Source organism: Oncorhynchus mykiss, chromosome 11, assembly GCF_057628025.1.
Source record: "Oncorhynchus mykiss isolate SJ-2025 chromosome 11, ASM5762802v1, whole genome shotgun sequence".
In the NCBI taxonomy this organism is placed as follows: Eukaryota; Metazoa; Chordata; class Actinopteri; order Salmoniformes; family Salmonidae; genus Oncorhynchus; species Oncorhynchus mykiss.
In genome coordinates this window covers 45,458,200-45,471,563 of record NC_143032.1, presented here as the reverse complement: position 1 = coordinate 45,471,563, position 13,364 = coordinate 45,458,200, and the positions used below count along the sequence as shown (strand labels likewise).

Genomic DNA, 13,364 nt, shown 5'->3' with positions numbered 1-13,364 from the left:
GTCATATTCCCATCAAGTGTCCCTCTGCAGCAGATGCTGAGGAGTACAGGGATTGTAAAAACTGGTTCTCAATAAATGTACAACATTGTTGCACGTTGGAAATGTGCAACTCATGAGTCATGCACAGACAAACTTCTTGTTCACCCCCTATCTTCATGCAATAGATAGAGCATGTTTGGTGTATGGAAGAGTCCTTTCCAGTGTCTCAGAAAAACATTGCGCTTTCAACCAAGAAGATGCCGTGTTGTCATAATTGCAACAGCAGTGCTTCACAATTACCTCAAACACCATGGCTGCCCAGATCATCGCATTGAAGATGTGGATGACCTAGTTGACCCAGATGTACCCCGACAATTTTACTGGTGCTGCTTCATGTTTCTCTCTTCCTCTCTCGTAACCAACTCAACACAAAATATTTGCATCTTCATGACATGCTTTTCTTTTAAATATATTAGTTTGAGCTTGTTAAATTCCATGGGCAGTTTTTCATGCATACTCAGCCTCTTTGTCTTTGTCCTCTGGCCCGGGTTAGTGACACAATCCACCCACCTGGCTGCTGCACATGTAGCAGGCTGACCTTCAGTCGGTCTTATCCCCCCCATGCTATGGTGATCATCTGCCTCTACAATAATGATTACATTGCTGCATTAGAGAACATTATTTCTTCAAGAGTTGAAGAAATAATTTCATAATTTTATAATGGGTGTACAAGAGATGACTGACAACATTACATATTCCCTGCAGTCCTGGGATGGGACATGTTGAGTGAATGTGTCCTACCAAATGAGGATTGGAACGGTCCCCCACTTGAACTGTCCAAATGGTCATCTTCAGGGATACCTTCCAGGAGTTGCTGTCTATGAAATGCTCCCTACTAGCAAGTCTTCTTTAAGTTACATTTCATGGTTTTCCACAGGACCTAAGAAAGACAATATAGAAAGTATATTAATAATTATGTTTGATGTGGTTTGTGTTACATTTCTGACACACAAATACATTTAGGCTCCACTGTGTTGTGTTGCACAAGAAAACTAACATTTCAAAGTGACTCTGCTTTGTAAAAGTGGGCTACAGTATCTTACCTTTTGTTTACTTTTTCATTTGAGTTGAATTCATTACAGATTGTAGTCCAGACTTTATTTTTCTTGTTTTCTGTTGATGAATAATGCTGTTTATTCTCAGTAATTGGGTTCACATTAAGATATATTTTTTTAAAGAATTTCAATGACTTTGAAAAAAAACGTTTTACCTCCGTCCATTGTTTGGTTAAGGTGACTTACTCCAATTCGACATAATGCTTTGTTATTAGTGTCCCTTCTTAGGGATAGCCCCCTTTTTTGCATTTTCGCCAAAATGACAAACCCAAATCTATCTGCCTGTAGTTCAGGCCCTGAAGCAAGGATATGCATATTCTTGGTACCATTTGAAAGGAAACACTTTGAAGTTTGTGGAAATGTGAATTGAAAATAGGAGAATATAACACAATAGATCTGGTAGAAGAAAATACAAAGAAATAGCCAACCTCTGTTTTTTTCCACCATTTTTTAAATGCAATGGGATAACTTGGAGTATGACTGATCCTCAAGACCTTTAGTGTGTCCCAAGGCACATTTGGGCAAATCGTGAAGTAGACATTCACATTCATATTCCATTTTTTCTACAAGAATATCATCGTTATGATTTAGCTTTCCAAGTATTAGTAGCCATATTATAAGTTCAACATTTGCAAAACAACCAGTTTTCATAACTTTCATTTTTGTCCAAAATGAAAAGGCATGCTGTCTTACAGGGTTAGAAGCTACATATTACAACATATTACAACATATGTAAAGCCCAGCTCATTGGCGATCTAGCTAGTTTTGTTTGACCCCGATTGGTGCTTATTTGACACAGATACAGTTGTTCATGTGATGGCCGCCCGCGTCATCGGCATGCCATGAAGGCGTTGCTCTCTCACCAAATATGGTGTCCTATAGGATACACTACACCAGTAATAAAATAGTGAAGTCTTGTTACCTTCTAGGATCACTGAGGAATATATACGAACGTGATTTGACTCACTGAAACGACATTTAGGCAGAGATTTTCACAGATTCTTTTCTTTGCAAATTAAACGAGTGGAAATACAAAATCGATCGTGCATGTTTTTAAGATATTTTTTATTTCACCTTTATTTAACCAGGTAGACAAGTTGAGAACAAGTTCTCATTTACAATTGCGACCTGGCCAAGATAAAGCAAAGCAGTTCGCCCCATACAATGACACAGAGTAACACATGGAGTGAAACAAACATACAGTCAATAATACAGTTTAAACAAGTCTATACACGATGTGAGCAAATGAGGTGAGATAAGGGAGGTAAAGGCAAAAAAAAGGCCATGGTGGCAAAGTAAATACAATATAGCAAGTAAAACACTGGAATGGTAGATTTGCAGTGGAAGAATGTGCAAAGTAGAAATAAAAAATAATGGGGTGCAAAGGAGCAAAATAAATAAATAAATACAGTAGGGAAATAGGTAGTTGTTTGGGCTAAATTATAGGTGGGCTATGTACAGGTGCAGTAATCTGTGAGCTGCTCTGACAGTTGGTGCTTAAAGCTAATGAGGGAGTTAAGTGTTTCCAGTTTCAGAGATTTTTGTAGTTCGTTACTGTCATTGGCAGCAGAGAACTGGAAGGAGAGGCGGCCAAAGAAAGAATTGGTTTTGGGGGTGACCAGAGAGATATACCTGCTGGAGCGCGTACTACAGGTGGGTGATGCTATGGTGACCAGCGAGCTGAGATAAGGGGGGACTTCACCTAGCAGGGTCTTGTAGATGACATGGAGTCAGTGGGTTTGGCGACGAGTATGAAGCGAGGGCCAGCCAACGAGAGTGTACAGGTCGCAATGGTGGGTCGTATATGGGGCTTTGGTGACAAAACGGATTGCACTGTGATAGACTGCATCCAATTTGCTGTGTAGAGCGTTGGAGGCTATTTTGTAAATGACATCGCCAAAGTCAAGGATTGGTAGGATAGTCAGTTTTACGAGGGTATGTGTGGCAGCATGAGTGAAGGATGCTTTGTTGCAAAATAGGAAGCTGATGCTAGATTTAATTTGGGATTGGAGAAATCTGAAATCTTGCTTTGATTTATCATCCAAAGGGTCCCAGAGATTGTGTTGTTTTGTTATATAAAATATTTTTTCATAATCGACTTGGCCGGGGTATCCTGGAAGGATATTGATCTCATCCCGTCAGTAGAGGATGCCTGGTTATTTTTTTTTAAATGCCTTCCTAACCATCTTAAATAAGCATGCCCCATTCAAGAAATTTAGAACCAGGAACAGATATAGCCCTTGGTTCTCCCCATACCTGACTGCCCTTAACCAACACAAAAACATCCTATGGCGTTCTGCATTAGCATCGAACAGCCCCCGTGATATGCAGCTGTTCAGGGAAGCTAGACACCATTATACACAGTCAATTAGAAAAGCCAAGGCTAGCTTTTTCAAGCAGAAATTTGCTTCCTGCAACACTAACTCAAAAAGTTCTGGGACACTGTAAAGTCCATGGAGAATAAGAACACCTCCTCCCAGCTGCCCACTGCACTGAAGATAGGAAACACTGTCACCACTGATAAATCCACTATAATTGAAAAGCGAGGTCATTACAGGTCAGTCATTGCACATCTGTAAATAGCCCACCCAACTACCTCATCCCCATATTGTTAGATATTTTTTTGCTCCTTTGCCCCCCAGTATCTCTACTTGCACATTCATCTTCTGCACATCTATCGCTTCAGTGTTTAATTACTAAATTGTAATTATTTCGTCACTATGGCCTATTTTTTTGCCGTACCTCCCTAATCTTACCTCATTTGCACACACTGTATATAGACTTTTCTATTGTTTGTTTATTCCATGTGTAACTCTGTGTTGCTATTTGTGTCGCACTGCTTTGCTTTTTCTTGGACAGGTCGCAGTTGTAAATGAGAACTTGTTCTCAACTAGCCTACCTGGTTAAATAAAGTATTTAAAAAAATGTAAGTACACATGTCACCTTCAGAGGTGAATTTATCAAATCTGTTGTTGTAATAAAAAAAAAATTGTTGTTAGGAGCTCTCCTCAAACAATAGCATGCCATTTTTTTGCAGTAATGGCTATTGTAAATTGGACAGTGCAGTTATATTAACAAGAGTTTAAGTTTTCAGCCAATATAAGACTATGTACTGACATTTGTTGTTACTCTAAAATCTTTGATCTTGACATAACGAGCTGCATGATTTAGAACTGTCCTGTTGACGGAACAACGATCCTTAACCTCTTGAAACTAGGGGGCACTATTTTTATTGTTGGAAAAATAACGTTCCCAAAGTAAACCGCCTATTTCTCCGGACCAGATGCTAGAAGATGCATATGATTGACAGCTTATGATAGAAAACACTCTACAGTTTCCAAAACTGTAAAAATTACAGAACTGATATTGCAGGCGAAATCCTGAGAAAAATCCAATCAGAAAGTGACTCTTATTTTGAAACCCCTGTCTTTCTATGCATCCCTATTGCCCATTAAAAGGGATATCAACCAGATTCCTTTTTCTGTGGCTTCCCTAAGGTGTCTACAGCCTTTAGACATAGTCTCAAGCAACCACAACGTCTGATAAACAATTTCACAAATTCGGCTGTTCTTAATCTTTGCTGTGCTGGAATAAAGGCTATACACTTTTTTTGTTTTGTTAGAACAGCCTCTCTGGTATTGCTTATAATTTATTTTGTGTTTACACTGTTACAAATTGTCAGATCTCTTTATTGTTATTATTATTATGATCATCATTATAATAAGTAATGTCATTATCATTAGGTTTAGTATAAGCAGCCTTGTATAACCTCCATTGAGCTACAAGAGTAAGATGGCGCCGACAGACATGCCGGCTCTGCTTCTAACTCCTAAGCAACTTTGCAGTATTATTTATTTGTTCTGTTTGACATTATTTCCCCAGAATGTTTTTTTGTGTTATTACATACAGCTGGAAATAACTTTTGGATGTCAGAGCGGCGGTAACTTACCAGCATTCCGACCATAAAAACGACATTCCCGAATTGGATCCTATGTTCGTACCCTTCAAGGCAATTGAAATTAACCCAAAGCCTGATCCAAGACGCTGCCGGCAGAGAAGAGGTATTCAGAGTGACTTCTAGTCCGACTCAGGAGGTGTGCACACCATCCACCACTTCTGAGTATATTACCCACTGATGTTAAGTCCATGGACAATAAAGTAGACAAGCTTAGGGTGAGGATCTCTTTCCAGAGAGACATCAGGGACTGTAACATACAGCCAGCTGGGTTCTCATTACATCACATCTCACAGTCCAAAAAAGTGGTCAGATGAAGCAGATGCTGGAATATGTTCCGGGATTCTTCCGATGGCATTGAGGAGTACCCCACATCAGTCACTGGCTTCATCAATAAGTGCATCGATTATGTAGTCTCCACAGTGACTGTACGCACATACCCCCAACCAGAAGCCATTGATTACAGGCAACATCTGCACTGAGCTAAAGGGTAGAGCTGCCACTTTCAAGGGGCAGAACTCTAACCCGGAAGCTTACAAGATATCCCGCTATGTCCCTTGATGAACCATCAAACAGGCAAAGTGTCAATACAGGACTAAGATCGAATCATACTACACCGCAGGGCTTGCAAACTTTTACAGCCTGCAAAGGGAAGCACAAGCCTACCAGATGAGCTAAATTACTTCTATGCTCACATACCCGCAAAACACCTTCTAGGCAGAGTTACAAAGAAAAAGCCATATCCCAGACTGGCCAATGAAAAGAAAATATTAATATGGGCAAAAGAACACAGACACTCTGCCTAGAAGGCCAAAATCCCAGAGTCGCCTCCTCACTGGTGATGTTGAGACTGAAGTTTTGCGGGTACTATTTCATGAAGCTACCAGTTGAGGACTTGTGAGGCGTCTGTTTCTCAAACTAGACACACTAATGTACTTGTCCTCTTGCTCAGTTGTGCACTCGGGCCTCCCACTCCTCTTTATATTCTGGTTAGAGCCCGTTTGCGCTGTTCTGTGAATGGAGTAGAACACAGCATTGTACGAGATTTACAGTTTCTTGACAATTTCTCACATAGAATAGCCTTCTTTTCTCAGAACAAGAGTTTCAGAAGAAAGTTATTTGTTTCTGGGCATTTTGAGCCTGTAATCAAACCCACAAATGCTAATGCTCAACTAGTCTAAAGGCCAGTTGTATTGCTTCTTTAATCAGAACAACAGTTTTCAGCTGTGCTAACATAATTGCAAAATTCTAATGATCCATTAGCCTTTTAATATTATGAACTTGGATTAGCTAACACAACGTGTCATTGGAACACAGGAGTGATGGTCGCTGATAACGGGCCTCTGTACGCCTATGTAGATATTCCATAAAAAAATCTATTTTAATTTGATGTTTGTTTGATGTTGTTTTAATGATCCAAAAATGTGCTTTTCTTTCAAAAACAAGGACATTTCTAAGTGACCCCAAACGTTTGAACGGTAGTGCATATGAAAAAATACACATTTTTAAATTTAAACCTATCGATTTGTCAAAAGAACAGACGAGTCTCGGCCGACCAAGATTTTTGTTTTGTCGGGATAGCCCGACAAAAAGTCTCTGGACTGGAACCTGATTGGTTTGTTGTTTGAATTGGAAAGGGCAGTCCATAAGCGCAGGGAAAAGATATCAAGGATCCTGAAATATTTGGTTTACGATTCCTCCCAATGTGTTCGCCAATCTCATAAAACATAAAAAAAAATGCCTGTGTCATTATACACAAGGGGAGGATGCTGGAATTTTGAAAACAAGTGTTCAGTCATTTTGACAGCTATTGTTATTATTTTTTTTATTACTTAAAATCTCTTAATCTGACCAATTGTGTTAGTTTATACAACGGGTGTGTCTAATCCTGAATGCTTATTGGATAAAACCACATTCCAGCAGATGTCTATTCCACAAGTTGCCACCGGCTAAATATATGACGTTAAAATGCCTATTTACTGTGTTCCATCTGACTGAGCAATCCACTGTCTCATCAGCCCAGCCAGGCTACTTATAAACTTGATCTCCACTATAAAAATCGAGACATTATCTCGACATCATCTCTCATTTCTTTTAGATGTGACTGTAAGTTAGGCATAGTTGGCTAGCTAGCAAGCAAGGGATAAGAACGTTGCCAGCCAGTATGACAATGGAACATTTAAAAAGCATGATTGGGTCGCATCCATAGATACAGAATAAAAAGACTGAACAACTGGGTCATGTCTGTAGATACAAAAAGACTGAAAGACTGGGTCAAGTACCTAGCAACCCTATATTTGTGGAAGGATGAAATAGTAGTATGAATAAATTCATCAAAATGATGTTTTTAATGAAAATCTGTCAATCATTATTTGAATATGTTGGCAACCTGTTGTATAAAAATGATAATGCTGGCCCTCGACTTCATCTCAGGCTTAACAACACCTGTGCCAATATATTCTCCAAACATCGGATTCTCTGGCATTATCACTTAAATGAAACAATATAATATCCCGAACACACACACAAACACACACAAACAAGGTTTTTGATTGCTGTTTTTATTCATTTTTTCCCCCACAGATTAACCTACAGAGGAGGATGCGGGTCACAGGACTAATTACCCAGGGTGCAAAGCGTATCGGCAGCCCAGAGTACGTCAAGTCTTACAAAGTGGCCTCCAGTGACGATGGCAAGACCTGGAGGACATACAAAGTCAAGGGCACAGATGAGGACATGGTGAGAAACACACACACACACACATTATTTATCTTTGTTTTACACACACACCTGCACGCACGGACGCAGAAAATGGAGGCCACGCACCAAGTCTAGGGCAGAGTGGAGGACATGATGAGGTGGCTTTTTAATTAGCCGGCTCACACTGATAGTATCTTCCTGACACTTACCCCCCTCTTTTTTAATGACTTTTAGATTGATTTTGTATACTATTTGAAGCCTTGAAGTCTGTAAAGCACATTTTATTCTCTGATTTGCTATTACTCTAAAACTCTAAAACTAATGAAGCATGCAGAGCATTGGGGTGGGAGACTGAACTCAAAATCCAGTTCTTAATTTTCTTCCCTGAGATCTTTGAGAGGTAGCTCTGACTGTAAGAGCATGCTAGCGAGAGCTTAGACTCAGTGATGCTCTGACCTGTAGGGACCACCCTTTTGAGTCCTGAATTCATCTAGAGACAGCTGCATTCCTAACAAACACACAAACATTCCTTCACCTCAGAGTCTAGTTGTCCTCGGATACGTCCTGATGGGAAAGCCCTAGGTTAATTTCGGAACGGGTCCAAATTTCAGTACGGGCCCAAAGCCCCAGGTTAATTTCGGAGTGGGTCTAAGTTTTTGGACCAGTTCCAAAATTAACCTGGGGCTTTCCCTTCCGGATGGATCCATGGACAACTAGACCCATTCCGTATATACCTGGTCGGATCCAGACCCGGTCCGAATGAGCGAAGCAGCAGTAAAGTCAATTGTAAACTACTTTATAATCTGGAGCTGATAATGCGCGAGGGAGAGGAGGAAAAGAGAGGTGTGAGCGAGTGACACGGAACAGGGAGGAGGAAGGGAGAGATGAGAGAAGGCAACCAACTAAGCCGACTCGTGCTACAGTAGATTAATAGCTGCCACAGCTGGGTTATCATCCAATATGATTACGTAGTAGGTGCCTGTCTTGACTGCATCAAACTGGGAGAAGCTAGTTAAGATAGCTAGCTTGCTAGGCTAATTGAGGCTGCATGCACGTTCTCATCCAGCAATTACAAACAACAACTCCATTCAGAATATAAAGTAGCAGTATACCTGTTGGCCCTTGGTCGTTGTAGCCTATAATTTTAGTTCCATCTTCCATTGATTAAGATATCTCCTAACTTTAGTCCCACATGGAGTCTCATTACTGTATCCTATTGCCGCTTTGTTGATTTAGGATTGGCCAACAACACCAAAAAGCTACATGCTCCACTCTCGTGAAAAGCAAAGGATAGCAGCATAAATGATACAATATATTTTTCTCTCTCTCTCTCTCTACTGCAGCAGCAGCTTTCTGATCTGTATGGGTTCCTCGGACAAGTCAGTTAAAATTGCACATACTTGATACGTGTATTTTGAAATCTGGATCCATACTGGTGAATCTGTGAAGACTTCTACCTCAGAGGGCTCTTTGAAACACTATATAAGTTATTTCTGGGGTAGTTTTTTAAAACAGTCTATACAGTATGAGCGTGTAATTGCTTATAAATACCCATCTTATTTTTCTTATAATTCTAGCTAATTGACCTTGAATGGCAGCAATTTGTTGAGGGGCGAATAGACACTAGAGACACTGCGAGAGACTCTTACATTGACAGATAAACACATTTCTCCCCCCTTCTAATCCCCTTTTAACCCTTTGTCTCTCATATAATTTCCCTACTCAGATATTCCGTGGAAATGTGGAGAACAACGCTCCTTCTGCCAACTCCTTCACCCCTCCCATTGAAGCACAGTACGTGCGCATCTACCCCCAGGTCTGTAGGAGACACTGCACCCTGCGCATGGAGCTGCTCGGCTGTGAGCTCACAGGTGGGTCCCAGTTCTATAAAGTCTTGACCGTAACCATTATGGGTTCAAACACAATCACGACTAGAGGTTCAAAGCTGTAGGTAGAAGTTGCCTTTCAGATCAGAATCCAGGAAGTTTCTGTATTACTCAATAATTACAATAGTGGGCACCATTGAGTATAATAAAATTGAGTATTTTTAGGTTTTCTGCCTTTGTAAAAAGGACTGTGTCCAGTAACTTGTTTGTTTCTCCAGGCTGCTCTGAGCCCATGGGGATGAAGTCTGGCCACATCCAGGACTACCAGGTCACAGCGTCCAGCCTCTTTAGAACACTCAACATGGACATGTTCACCTGGGAGCCCGGCAAGGCCCGTCTTGACAAACAGGGCAAGGTCAATGCCTGGACGTCTGGACACAGTGACCAATCGCAGTGGCTACAGGTAGGAAGCTACTCCCCTTCTTCCCCTGTCTAAGGAAACATAGGAACATGAGTTTCTCCCCGGGCCACATTACCAGGAAAAACAGAGGACTGATGTAATAGCCTAGTCACATGGTCATGAAAAACTCCTGGCCCAAATTAATAACTTATTTTTGGGGGGCAGAAACTTGCGTAAAGGAACTTATGACATATTGTATTATATTCAGTGCTTCTGATCCATAAAGGGATCAAATCAAATCCAATTGTATTTGTTGCATGCTTCATAAACAATGCAGAGAGGAAAAAATATAGAAATAGTAATAATAAAAACAACTCAAGGAATAAATACACAATGAGTAAGGGACAGATTGGGGGGGGGGGGGGGGTCCAAAAAAGAGGAGGGTTATCAAACTTTTTGTTGCTTTGGGTAGGGTTGTTTTTTTTCTTCTTGGGCACAGGGGAGGGTAAGTGAGTTTCCCCCCCCCCCCTCGTTTACATTCAACAGTTGCAGGTTTTACTATATAATTTCTTCCATTTTAGCTACATTTCCTAATCTGCTTGCATGAGCCTCTATATCAAGGTGTTTTGGTACTTCCCTTATGCACTACACTTCTCTGTGTGCTAACTTTTACTTTACCACAGGTCAGTATAGTCGATCAGTCTAACAGTCCAACCCGCCCTCTATCCACCGTTCATAGAGACAATAGTGATTGGTGGATCGTTTGTCCAGATCTGCAATAAGCTAACTAGCAATCATACAAACATTCAAGCTGCATACATTTTCAATAGGAATAGCTGATAGGCAGCGGAGGCCACATTCATCATTACGCATGAAAGAAAAGTAAAGACATGAAACACAGCTCTATAAAGCTCTCCTATTGATGTTGTTTAGGGACACTAAAATGATCCTACCAAGACGAGCCTAGAACACCACAATGCAATTTAATAATTCATTATTGTTTTCAAGCCAGTACAGAATTCTATTTTAGGCTGCAGTAAAAATGTAATTTGAATAACGGTGCAAAAGCCCTGTGATTTGAATGTTTTATTCAAAGGGTTTCTATCTCTCTGGGGTTAGGCCTTAGCGTCTCTTCCTTTATATAGGCTATATATATAGGCTATATATAAAAAAAAACTACATATTAGTTTTTATATGTATATATATTAATATCATACAGTGGACAACTAAGCCTATAGGCCTATGCATACAATGTCCTCATACAGTGCCTTGCGAAAGTATTCGGCCCCCTCTTTTTTGTGAAGAATCAACAACAAGTGGGACACAATCATGAAGTGGAACGACATTTATTGGATATTTAAAACTTTTTTAACAAATCAAAAACTGAAAAATTTGGCGTGCAAAATTATTCAGCCCCCTTAAGTTAATACTTTGTAGCGCCACCTTTTGCTGCGATTACAGCTGTAAGTCGCTTGGGGTATGTCTCTATCAGTTTTGCACATCGAGAGACTGAAATTCTTTCCCATTCCTCCTTGCAAAACAGCTCGAGCTCAGTGAGGTTGGATGGAGAGCATTTGTGAACAGCAGTTTTCAGTTCTTTCCACAGATTCTCGATTGGATTCAGGTCTGGACTTTGACTTGGCCATTCTAACACCTGGATATGTTTATTTTTGAACCATTCCATTGTAGATTTTGCTTTATGTTTTGGATCATTGTCTTGTTGGAAGACAAATCTCCATCCCAGTCTCAGGTCTTTTGCAGACTCCATCAGGTTTTCTTCCAGAATGGTCCTGTATTTGGCTCCATCCATCTTCCCATCAATTTTAACCATCTTCCCTGTCCCTGCTGAAGAGAAGCAGGCCCAAACCATGATGCTGCCACCACCATGTTTGACAGTGGGGATGGTGTGTTCAGCTGTGTTGCTTTTACGCCAAACATAAGGTTTTGCATTGTTGCCAAAAAGTTCCATTTTGGTTTCATCTGACCAGAGCACCTTCTTCCACATGTTTGGTGTGTCTCCCAGGTGGCTTGTGGCAAACTTTAAACAACACTTTTTATGGATATCTTTAAGAAATGGCTATCTTCTTGCCACTCTTCCATAAAGGCCAGATTTGTGCAATATACGACTGATTGTTGTCCTATGGACAGAGTCTCCCACCTCAGCTGTAGATCTCTGCAGTTCATCCAGAGTGATCATGGGCCTCTTGGCTGCATCTCTGATCAGTCTTCTCCTTGTATGAGCTGAAAGTTCAGAGGGACGGCCAGGTCTTGGTAGATTTGCAGTGGTCTGATACTCCTTCCATTTCAATATTATCGCTTGCACATTGCTCCTTGGGATGTTTAAAGCTTGGGAAATCTTTTTGTATCCAAATCCGGCTTTAAACTTCTTCACAACAGCATCTCGGACCTGCCTGGTGTGTTCCTTGTTCTTCATGATGCTCTATGCACTTTTAACGGACCTCTGAGACTATCACAGTGCAGGTGCATTTATACGGAGACTTGATTACACACAGGTGGATTGTATTTATCATCATTAGTCATTTAGGTCAACATTGGATCATTCAGAGATCCTCACTGAACTTCTGGAGAGAGTTTGCTGCACTGAAAGTAAAGGGGCTGAATAATTTTGCACGCCCAATTTTTATGTTTTTGATTTGTTAAAAAAGTTTGAAATATCCAATAAATGTCGTTCCACTTCATGATTGTGTCCCAGTTGTTGTTGAATCTTCACAAAATACAGTTTTATATCTTTATGTTTGAAGCCTGAAATGTGGCAAAAGGTCGCAAAGTTCAAGGGGGCCGAATACTTTCGCAAGGCACTGTACATTGAGTGCTCAAATCTCTGACAGCTGAACCTTGAGGTAGACAATTATTGTTTTAGGAAAGTAGCCTAAAAAAAAGATAAAAAGTAGGCTATAAATTTTTACATATGTTACACGTTGAAACCCAAAGAATAGTGTTTTTTTTCAGTTGTTATAGGCTGTTATAGGCTGTTCATTTGGCCAATATCCCAAATTTATTGATGCTGCTGGCTAAGCCAGGTCGGATCTGAAGGCGTATGGATGTCTAGTGAATTACTCAAATGTCCGGTAAATTTAAATCTTCATGGTCCCGTTGTCTGGCACCAAATTTCCCTGAAGATAACTAAAATGCACATTCACATGATAATCTGTCGCCAATTGGATCGAAACCTAACTATAGACTCTCCCAAAGACTCTGGCAAGTGTGCTAGCCCAGTTTCATTTTGATTATGCCTGCACATCATGGTTCACCAGCAGCGTCAAACATCCAAATAATAAGCTACAGACCAGCCAAACAAGCTTGTAAGATTTGTACTCCCCCCTCATGCTCATCTGGAGGTTTTTTTGTATTTGTTTATGTATATCTGA

The 13,364-nt window shown here is 40.5% G+C and overlaps 1 protein-coding gene and 1 long non-coding RNA gene across 6 annotated transcripts in view; one reads left to right on the top strand and one right to left on the bottom strand.

Moving 5' to 3' along the window:
• The window catches only part of edil3a (EGF-like repeats and discoidin I-like domains 3a), a 260,282-nt gene that overhangs the window by 186,364 nt on the left and 60,554 nt on the right, over positions 1-13,364 (top strand). For all 5 annotated transcript variants that reach the window (XM_036935506.2, XM_036935505.2, XM_036935507.2 and 2 more), the window contains 3 exons: positions 7,633-7,788; positions 9,476-9,620; positions 9,854-10,038. In XM_036935506.2, the coding sequence (XP_036791401.1) occupies positions 7,633-7,788; positions 9,476-9,620; positions 9,854-10,038 (486 nt within the window). The remainder of the gene's footprint in view (positions 1-7,632; positions 7,789-9,475; positions 9,621-9,853; positions 10,039-13,364) is intronic.
• LOC149979594 (uncharacterized) overlaps positions 1-13,364 on the bottom strand; it is an 88,086-nt gene that overhangs the window by 46,465 nt on the left and 28,257 nt on the right. The window lies entirely within an intron of this gene.